The 11,287-nt window shown below is 39.4% G+C and overlaps 2 protein-coding genes across 2 annotated transcripts; both read left to right on the top strand.

Annotated features, from left to right (window-relative positions):
- Nucleotides 1–4,877: 4,877 nt before the first annotated feature.
- Nucleotides 4,878–5,402, top strand: LOC143859715 (uncharacterized). The gene has a single exon (XM_077370366.1). It carries the CDS (start codon nt 4,878–4,880, stop codon nt 5,400–5,402), a length of 525 nt encoding a protein of 174 aa, XP_077226481.1.
- Nucleotides 5,403–5,507: 105 nt separating this feature from the next.
- On the top strand, nt 5,508–6,305 carry LOC143859714 (uncharacterized). The gene is made up of 2 exons (XM_077370365.1): nt 5,508–5,825; nt 6,021–6,305. Exons 1-2 carry the CDS (start codon nt 5,508–5,510, stop codon nt 6,303–6,305), a joined length of 603 nt encoding a protein of 200 aa, XP_077226480.1.
- The last annotated feature ends 4,982 nt before the right edge of the window (nt 6,306–11,287 follow it).

Here is an 11,287-nt window from a genome sequence, read left to right as displayed (position 1 = left end):
ACGATGGATGTTTTATAAAGTTTCTAAAATAAGAACCTTTCTATTTTTTCAATTTCCATCCTTCATCACCTAAATCTAAGATTCAATATCATCACATCCTCATCTCAAAACTTAGTTAAAAGCTCCTTCACACCATCTCTAGGGTTTTCTCTTTCTAAAAGAGGGAAGTTTTATAAAGTTTCTCATCATCATCCAAAAACTTGGCTAAAAGCTCGTTGACATCATCTCAAGGTTCTCTTATATCTAACAGATGGATGTTTTACAAAGTTTATAAAATAAGAAACTTTCTTTTTTTTCATTCTCCATCCTTTATCAAGTAAATCTCAGATTCAATACCATCTAATCCTTATCTCAAAACTTGGCTAAAAGGTCCTTGACACCATCTATGGGGTTTCCTATATCTAAAGGATTGATGTTTTATAAAGTTTCTAAAATAAGAAACTTTCTATTTTGTCAATCTCCAACCTTTATCAACTAAATTTAAGATTCAATACCATCTCATCCTGATCTCAAAACTTGGCTAAAAGCTCATTCACAGCATCTCTAGGGTTTCATATGTCTAAAAGATAGATGTTTTATAAAGTTTATAATAAAAAAAACTTTCTATTTTTTCAATTCCCATCCTTCATCAACTAATTCTAAGATTCAATACCATCTCATTCTCATCCCAAAACTTGCCCAAAAGCTCATTTACACCGTCTCTAAGGTTTCCTATGTGTAAAAGATGTATGTTTTATAAAGTTTCTAAAATAAGAAACATTCTATTTTTTCAATCTTCATCCTTCATCAACAAACTCTATGATTTAATACCCTCTCATTCTCATCTCAAAACTTGGGTAAAAGCTATTTGTCATCATCTCTAAGGTTTCCTACATTAAAAGATGTATGTTTTATAAAGTTTCTAATATTAGAAACTTTCTATTTTTTAAATTTCCATAATTAATCAACTAAATCTAACATTCAATACCATCTCATCATCATCCCAAACCCTAGCTTAAAGCTCAATGACACAATCTCTAAGGTCTCTTATGTCTAAAAGATAGATTTTTTATAAAGTTTCTAAAATAAGAAACTTTCTATTTTTTCAATTCCCATCCTTCATCAACTAAATCTAAGTTTCAACACTATCTCATCCCCATCTCAAAACTAGGCAAAAAGCTCATTGACACCATCTCTACGGTTTACTACGTCTAAAAGATTGATGTTTTATAAAGTTTCTAAAATAAGAAACTTTCTATTTTTTCAATCTCCATCCTTCTTCAACTAAATCTAAGATTCAATACCATCTCATCTTCATCTCAAAACTTGGCTAAAAGGTCCTCGACACAATTTCTAGGGTTTCTTATGTCTTAAACATGGACGTTTTATGTAGTTTCTAAAATAAGAAACTTTCTATTTTTTCAATCTCCATCCTTTATCAACTAAATCTAAGATTCAATACCATCTCATCCTTATCGCAAACCTTAGCTAAAAGCTTGTTAACATTATCTCTAGTGTTTCCTGTGTCTAAAAGATTAATGTTTTATTAAGAAACTTTCTATTTTTTCAATCTCCTTCATTCATCAACTAAATCTAGGATTCAAAACCATCTCATCATCATCTCAAAACTTGGCTAAAAGCTCTTTGGTACAATCTCTAAGGTCTCCAATTTCTAAAAGATTGATGTTTTACAAAGTTTCTAAACTAAGAAACTTTTTTTATTTTTTCAATCTCCAACCCTTTTCAACTAAATCACAGATGTAGTTGAAAACGGAAGAAACAGAGATGAAAAACTCCAAGTATTTTAAGAGTTATGATAGAAATAGTTAGACTCGCGCTTTCGCCTAGCAGTTTACAGAGCTACCTCCGATTGAATGACCACAACTCACTCAAAAGCTCAACCACCAAGTTTCCTCACGACTAGTGAGAGAAACTCTGAGATTTCTAGTGAGAGAAACTTCCTCTTCGAGGAGGTCGTCTTCTTCCTCCGGCCTTCCAGCTGGAGGCCAAGGTCCCAAACCCTTCTCTTTCCTTCCTCCCTCCTGGGGAGCTAATTTCTTTTTAATATTTTTTGGTTTTTTGGGTGGTTTGGAGGGTTTCCAGGCCATGGAGATTCCTCCTGACCCAGGCAAAGGCCCTGTGGAAGGCCGTTTTTGGGTCAGTTCAAAACCTGCTGGTTATGGCACTCCTCCTTCATCCCATGGATCTGTGCCTCAAGCAACTCGTGAGCTTGAGGCAATCTATCATTTCGATGGGCTCTCTTCTATGGTTGAACCCCAGCTATCACCTCTCTTCGAACCAGGTAAGAGCTCCCCCTCTTCCCATGGAAATGTGTTTCCAGCAGATAGTGAGCTGGAGGATACCCATGAGTTTGAAACGCTCCCCATCCATGTTGAACCAAAGGATTCTTCTCTCTCTGTAAAAGGTGTAAACTCTGCCCAGCGTATTGCATACCTAAAGAACTTGTTTCCTCTTGGTGATCCCCCTGGAAATGAACATGATCCCTCAACTCACTTCAAGCGAGGTACTCGAATGCACAAAAGGTTCACAAAAAACTCATCTCAGTCTTCTATCTCTCTTAAAAAATCAAAGAAGTCGTCTGGACTATCTTCCAAAACCCCTCCTCCTCGAAAATCCCATATCCCTCAAGCCATCCATTGTGCTCCACCCCCACCCACCCACCCTTAACAACTTTCTACCTTTGGCATGGCAAAATGGAGAAGATGAGAATGATGGAGAGAAACCTTCCTTATTTGGCAGCTCCTCCTTTGATCCAGAAAACCAGGGAACAAACCACCACATTCAGGGAAAGGGGTTTTGTCCAGCAGTCTGTTCTGTGACACCTGTCAGTCAACACCTACCCTCTGCTGTCTCCTCTGTCCCAATCTTATCTGTCCCTAGTCCTTTAACCCCAGGTCACAGCCCTATCCTCAACCAAAAGCTAATTGCAGCTGCTAAAGTGGAGAAAATCAACCATGGCCCACTTTTCTCCAGCTCTTTCCCTTATACCCCTGGGAATTATACCCGTCCACTAGACATTTCAAACCGAAAAAGCCCCCCTTCCAGCGCCCATTCCCACGAGACCACTAGATCCCATCTTTCCCTCCCACCCAAAATTTCAAATACTTCAAATTCTGTTGATAGAGGCCCAAATCTAGAGAAAGGAGCTACTACAATCCAGGGATCACCTGGCCCTTGGAGATCCCTCTTTGAAAAGACCTCAACCAAGGGGCTTTCAAAACTTGAGTTTGTGAACCCTGTTTTGGCTGATTCGGGGAAGAAGAGGATTTCTTTCGAAAATGAGGAGCTAGAAGAGACTGGATGTAAATGGAGAACTTCTTTGGTGGGCTATTTTATTGGGAGGAGACCCTATTTCATGAACCTGAGAGAAAACCTCTCGAGAAAGTGGACACTTAAGGGGGACTTGCAGATTTTTTCTCTTAATAATGGATTTTACTTATTTCAGTTCACTTGTTTGGAAGATTGTGACTCAGTGATGGAATCAGGGGAGCACTCCTATGCTGGGAGACCTTTGATTCTAAGAAAGTGGAAACCTGGGACACCCCTTGAGAAACTAAACCTGACCTCAATCCCTGTGTGGGTTCGCTTTCCAGGCTTGCCTCTCGAGTTCTGGAGTGCTAAAGGATTAAGTAAAATTGCTAGTTTCATTGGGAATCCTCTGTACATGGACTCAAGGACTGCTGAAGAAACAAGGCTCAGTTATGCTCGTATGTGTGTGGAAGTGGACGCAGGGGCCGAATTTCCTGATACCATACCCATACATACCCCCTATGGGATTCACCTCCAAAGTGTGCAATATGACTGGAAACCATTAGCATGCATAACCTGCCTAAATTTCAGCCATACCTCTGAGGCATGCCCCAAGAATGTTCAGCTAACCCAGCAAAATTATAAACAGGAATGGAGGCCAGTTAAACCCCCTTCTAAGGACCCCCAACAAGAAGCCACTCAAGATGGGGATAGGGAGGAAAGGTCTGAGCAAAACATCCTCACAAAGCACCCCCAAGTTGTTAAGCAGAGCAGTAAACAACATGGCGTCAGCTCTCGGGTGGCAGAGAAAGCAATTCAGATCCAAAATAGCTTTGAAGCCCTGGCTGAAGATGAAGGACATGAATTTCAAGTGGTGGGTGAAAGTCAGGATCGGGTTGAGCAAAATGAACTAAGCAAGGGCTCATCTCCTGGTCAGTCGCTCCTCCGTAGCCCCGGCCTTACGGTGCAGAACAGCTACATGGCTCTCGAGATTCTTAATGAAACAGCACTTGATAAATGTAATGCCAAGGTTACAGGTCAAAACCAGGAGATACAGGACCTGAATGGCACTGCTAGCTCCCTAACTCAGGAATGCAAATTGTCTCCATCAGGTAGGCCCACCAACATCACCACAACCTGTCCTGATGGTAGTTATGGGAGCATGGAATGTTAGGGGCCTATGCTCCGAAACTAAAAGGGGGGATATAAAGAGATTTATTCAAGAGAACAAGCTCTCCCTTATTTGCCTAACGGAAACCAAAGCAAAGAAAGATGATCTGCAGCAGATCACTTCCGCAATATGTGAAAATTGGGAGTCCCAAACAAATTATGATTTCTGTGTCGAAGGCAGAATCTAGGTCCTTTGGGACCCAAAGGTGGTACAATTCCAAGTCCTCTATAAGACTTCCCAAATAATACATGGGGAATGTCATGCCATTCTAGCTGGCCAATCAATAACGATTTCTGCTATCTATGCCTCAAATGATGCTATTGAACGCAGGCACCTCTGGTCTTCTTTAGTGGGGATTTCTTCTGCGATTCAGCAGCCTTGGATTGCTTTGGGGGATTTTAATATCACTAGATTCGCTGATTAAAGATGGGGAGGAGCTGATCCTAATCTCTCAGACATGAATGATTTCAATGATTGTATTGAGGGCTGCTCTCTTTTAGACTTGAGATCAGTTGGTCAAATCCTTTCTTGGAATAACAAATCTTGTACTGGTAACCTTAAACTTCGTAGACTTGACAGAGGTTTAGTAAATGAGGAATGGCTGCAAGTATTTCCCACCTCTTATGTTCAATACAAGAATCCTGGCTTGTCCGATCACTCCCCTATCATTGTCCTCACTTCTCCTGTGCATAATACAGGCGGGAAACCTTTCAAATTTCATAATATGTGGCTATGTGACACTTCCCTCTATGAGGTTGTTGAAAGAGCTTGGAACTCAAAGATCCGTGGGAACCCTATTTTCATAATTTTCAAGAAACTCCAAGGGACCAAGAGAGCTATAAAAGATTGGAATCGAAATAGCTTTGAGAGGGTGGACATCCTAGCACCTCAAATCAGGAAAACGTTGGATGAGATCCAAACAAAGGTCGCGGTAGATCCGAGGAACAGTAGCCTCAGAGATGAGGAAAAAGCCATTCGGTAGAAGTTCATCCGGATAGCCAAGCAGGAGGAGAGCTTGTTTCATCAAAAATCCCGCGTCAACTGGTTAAATCTTGGTGACTCAAATACCGAGTTTTTTCACTCTGCCATGTCCTTGCGAAGAAATCAGAATCAGATTCAGGCGATTGAAGACCAGAATGGAGAGATCTGTACTGAATCCCAAGGAATTGCTGACATTCTGGTAAATCATTTTTCTTGCCTGCTTAATCACAATATCTCTATGATTGGAGATCTTCCCGAACCACAGTACAAGCTGTCCTCTGATGAGGCCCATGATCTCGTTAAGCCTTTCGGGGCTGAGGAGATAAAAGAGGTGGTGTTCAACTGTGATGGGAATCGAGCCCCCGGACCTAATGGTTTTAATGGGGCTTTCTTTAAGCAATTCTGGTATTTAATTGGGGGCGAGGTTATTAAAGCTATCCAGTATTTCTTTTGATCTGGCAATCTCCTTCCTGCTTTCAATACCACCTTTATAGCTCTGATCCCCAAATGTAGTGGAGCCTCCTCCCCAAACCAATTCAGGCCCATCTCCTTGTGCAACTTCTTCTATAAAATCATAACCAAGCTTATGGCTTATAGACTAAGTAAAATTATGAACCAGATTGTCAGCCCTCACCAGTCTGCCTTCATCAAGGATCGGTTAATCCAAGATAATGTTCTCCTCACTCATGATCTATGTCACAACTTCCACAAGCTCTCCAACACTAAAGCCCTGTGTATCAAGCTTGACCTGAAAAAAGCTTATGATTATGTTATCCATGGAGTTCTCCTTGGTTTCATGAGCAAGATTGGGTTCCCTCCTATGTGGTGCACCTGGATTTCTAAGTGCATTGCCTCAGCATCCTTCTCCGTTCTTCTCAATGGATCCCCGAAGGGATTCTTTTAGTCTACAAATGGGCTAAGACAAGGGGACCCCCTGTCCCCGCTGCTATTCTGCCTCGTAATGGAAATCTTCTCCTGCATGCTGAATACGGCTCATGTCATGGGTAAAATTAAAACACCTTTCTCCAAAGGAAATCTCCATATTAACCATGTCATGTATGCTGATGATGTAATGATTTTTATCACCCCAGACATCGAATCTATTGCAGGTATAAAAGATTGTCTCCATTCCTTCCAACTCATTTCAGGTCTTGCTGTCAATATTCAGAAAAGTGAAGTGTTCCTATCTGGAATTCCTGACCACCTAAAGGCTCAGATCTGCACCTCCCTCTGCATTAATCCTGGAACGCTCCCAATTAAATACCTGGGGCTTCCCCTGATCACTAAGAGGCTGTCCAGCCAGGATTGCCAACCTCTGCTTACCAAAATTCGGCGTAGATTGGGCATGTGGAATAACAAAAAGCTTTCCAGGGCTGGGAGAATCGAAATGATCAAATCTGTCCTCAACTCCTTCCAGATATATTGGTCTGCCACCTACAACATTCCCATGGAAATTTTGCTCGAGATTGAGAAAAATTTTCGGAACTTCCTTTGGGGGGGACCTGACCATCAGAAAAAGTACCATCCAATTGCTTGGGAATCGGTATGTAGACCTAAATCAGAAGGTGGTGTGGGCATTCGCAGAGTAGTTGACATCAACAAAGCCTCCCAGATGAAACTCCTCTGGCACATTGTTGATAACAGGAGATCCCTGTGGGTTCGATGGTTTAAAGTCAAATATTTAAAGAAAAGTAACTTCAGGAATAGACCAATGCCGTCCAATCCGCCCTGGGGTGTGAGAAGTATATTTAACTGCAGAGACTTCGCAAAGCCTCATCTGTGCTACTGTGTGGGAAAAGGCAGAGACATAGACTTCTGGACCGAACCTTGGCATCCGGATGGGCTCGTCAAAACTCTAACTTCTGAAGGAGAGCTTTTCTGCATAACAAAGAAGATATCTATCGAAAGTATGAAACAGGATGGAAGTTGGGATCACATAACTCAGCAGCCTCATTTGCCCCAACTCAATAAGATTATGAGAACAGGGCTCTACTCCATCAACGATGCTGACAGAATCATATGGAAGGATAACCCAAATGGGAAGTTTTCCCTCAGATCAGCTTGGAATAAAAGTAGAATTAGATGCGCTGAGGTTCCTTGGTTCAAGACGGTCTGGAATAAAGGCCATATCCCTAGGCACAGCTTCATTACCTGGCAAGCAATGCAAAACAGGCTAAGTACGCGGGATAGGCTATTCTTCCTAGGCTCAAACAGAGATATAAAGTGTCTCCTCTGTAAAGCTGAGCCTGACTCTGTGAATCATCTTTTTTTCCACTGCTCCTACTCGGCCTGGATTTGGAGGTCCATTCTTTGGAGATGTGGGTACAGGAGAAAACCACTTCAGACCCTCCTACAGGAAGAAATGTGGATTCGGGAAAAATGTAAAGGAGATGGCCAGGCCACTTCGATTATGAGGATTAGCTTTTGTGTGGTGGTGTACGAGATCTGGAGAGAAAGGAACAGCCGCCTGCATGGTAAAACACCTTGCCACAAAAACAGTATCCTCCAACGCAGCATCAGGGCTGTCCACTCTAGACTCGCTTATCTTCAACTTGGAGACGTCGAGAACAGGAAAAATGTTGACACTGCTGCAAATTTTGGATTACCAAGTTTTCAAGTGAAGATAGATGCTGAATTCTGCTCATGGGCCAGGCCGGAGCAAAGATTCATAAAGGTAAATACAGATGCAGCAGTTCAGAATGGGAAGGGTGGAATTGGAGGTTTACTTCGTAATTCCGCTGGGGAGGTAAAAGTCATGTTTTCTATTCGGTTGGGCTGTGAAGAGATCCATCTTCTGGAAATCAAAGCTATCCTTCATGGAATCAGGCTAGCTCTCATGGGGGGGCACGATTCCACCTGGATCGAATCTGACTCTTTGACTGCTGTGAATGTGATCTCAAAGAAGTGGGAGTGTCCTTGGAAAGCTATTCCAATCGTAGAAGAAATTCGAGACGCTTTCTTACAATTTCAGAGCTGGAAATTGACCCACATTTGGAGAGAAGCGAACGGAGCCGCGGACTTTTTGTCGAAGTCGGACTGCTGTTGCGAGGGGCCCGTCATCTCGCCTTCTATTCTCACCCCAAAACTTAGGGATATTTTGGCGCTGGATGCAGCCATATGTACCCTCGCTTGTAAGGCTAGTTTAATGTCCCAAAGATACGTGTTGGAGGCCAGTGTTGTGTTTAGCTGCTGGTGTTGTGGTGAGATCTGTAGCCACCCTTGTGGCTTATTTCAGCAGCCCTCTTTGATTTTATTTTTGGCTAGGTGCCTTTGCTGCCCTTGTGGCCCCCCTCTGTAATCCTTGTCATTGGTTTTAATATATCTGGTCGGGGTCAGCCTAACCCCAGCTTACCAATCAAAAAAAAATCACAGATTTAATACCATCTCATCCTCATCTCAAAACTTGGCTAAAAGCTCGTTGACATCATCTATAGGGTTTCATATGTGTAAAAGATGGATGTTTTATAAAGTTTATAAAATAAGAAACTTTATGTTTTTTCAATCTCCATCCATCATCAACTAAATCTAAGATTCAATATCATCTCATCCTCATCTCAAAAGTTGGGAAAAGGCACCTTAACTCCATCTCTAGGGTTTTCTATATCTAAAAGATCGATGTTTTATAAAGTTTCAAAAATAAGAAACTTTATATTTTTCAATCTCCATCATTCATCAACTAAATCTAAGATTCAAAACCATCTCATCCTCATCTCAAAACTTGGCTAAATGCTCATTGAGGATGAGATGGTATTAAATCTTAGATTTAGTTGATGAAGGATGGGGATTGAAAAAATAGAAAGTTTCTTATTTTGTAAATTTTATAAAACATCAATCTTTGAGACATAGGAAACCTTAGAGATGCTGTGAAGGAGTTTTTAGCTATGTATTGAGAAGATGATGAAATGGTATTGAATCTTAGATTTAGTCGATGAAGTTTGGAGATTGAAAATATAGAAAGTTTCTTATTTTAGAAACTTTATAAAACATCAATCTTTTAGACTTAGTAAAACTTAGAGATGGTGTCAAGGGACTTTTAGCCAAGTTTTGAGGTTAGCATGAGATGGTATTGAACCTTAGATTCACTTGATTAAGGATGGAGATTGAAAAAATAAAAAGTTTCATATTTTAGAAACTTTACAAACCATCAATCTTTTTGACTTAATAAACCCTAGAGATGGTGTCAAGGAGCTTTTAGCCAAGTTTTGAGATGAGGATGACATTGTATTGAATCTTAGATTTTGTTGATGAAGGATGGAGATTGAACAAATAAAAAGTTTCTTATTTTAGAAACTTTATAAAATATCAATCTTTTTTAGACTTAATAAACCCTAGAGATGGTGTCAAAGAGCTTTTAGCCAAGTTTTGTGATCAGGATGAGATGGTATTTAATCTTAGATTTAGTTGAAGAAGGATGCAAATTGAAAAAAGAGAATATTTTAGAAACTTTAGAAAACATCCATCTTGTAGACATAAGAAACTGTAGAGATGGTGTTAACAAGCTTTTAGTTAAGTTTTAGGATGAGGATGTGTGGGTATTGAATCTTAGATTTAGTTGATGAAGGATAGAGATTGAAAAAATAAAAAGTTTCCTATTTTAGAAACTTTATAAAACATCCATCTTTTAGACACAAGAGTCCCTACAGATGGTGTAAATGTGCTTTTAGCAAATTTTTGGGATGAGGATGAAAGGGTATTGAATCTTAGATTTAGTTGATGAAAGATAGAGATTGAAATAACAGAGTTTCTAATTTTAAAAACTTTACAAAATATCCATCTTTTAGACATAATAAACCCTATAGATGGTGTCAATGAGCTTTTGGCCAAGTTTTGAGATGAGGATTAGATGGTACTGAATCCTAGAATTAGTTGATCCAGAATGGAGGTTGAGAAAATTGAAAGTTTCTTATTTTAGATACTTTAATAAACATCCATCTTTTTGACATAAGAGACCCTAGAGACGGTGTCAACAATCTTTTAGCTAAGTTTTGGGTTGAGAATGAGTGGGTATTGAATCTTAGATTTAGTTGATGAAGGATGGAGATTGAAAAAATATAAAGTAAAACATCAATCTTTTAGACTTTGTAAACCCTAGAGATGGTGTAAAGTTGCTTTTACCAAGTTTTGAGATGAGGATGAGATGGTATTTAATCTTAGATTTAGTTGATGAAGGATGGAGATTGAAAATATTAAAAGTTTCACATTTTACAAACTTTATAAAATATTCATCTTTTAGACATAGGAAACCCTAGAGATGTTGTCAAAGAGCTTTTAACCAAGTTTTGGGATGGGAATGAGAGGGTGTTGAATTTTATATTTAGGTGATTACGTATGGAGATTGAAAAAATAGAAAGTTTCTTATTTTAGAAAGTTTATAAGATATCAACTTTTAAGACTTAGTAAACCCTAGTAATGGTGTAAAGGAGCTTTTAGGCAAGTTTTTAGACGAGGATGAGATGATATTAAAAATTAGATTTCGTTGAAAAAGGATGGAGATTGAAAAATTAGAAATTTTCTTATTTTAGAAACTTTATATAACATCCATCTTTTAGACATATGACACCCTAGAAATTGTGTCAAGGGGATTTTAGCCAAGTTTTGAGATGAAGATGAGATACTATTGAATCTTAGATTTAGTTGATGAAGGATTGAGATTGAAAAAATAGAAAGTTTCTTATTTTAGAAACTTTATAAAACAACAATATTTTAGACATAAGAGACGCTAGAGATGATGTGAATGAGCTTTTAACCTAGTTTTAGGATGATGAGGAGATGGTTTTAAATCTTAGATTTAGTTGATGAAGGATAGAGATTGAAAAAAAAAAGAAAATTTCTTACCTTAGAGACTTTTTAAAACATCAATCTTTTAAACATAGGAAACCCTAGAGA

Source organism: Tasmannia lanceolata, unplaced genomic scaffold (assembly GCF_043159265.1).
Source record: "Tasmannia lanceolata isolate RefF3 unplaced genomic scaffold, GAP_Taslan_0.1 ptg000036l, whole genome shotgun sequence".
Classification (NCBI taxonomy): domain Eukaryota; kingdom Viridiplantae; phylum Streptophyta; class Magnoliopsida; order Canellales; family Winteraceae; genus Tasmannia; species Tasmannia lanceolata.
This window is presented reverse-complemented; position numbering and strand designations above follow the sequence as displayed.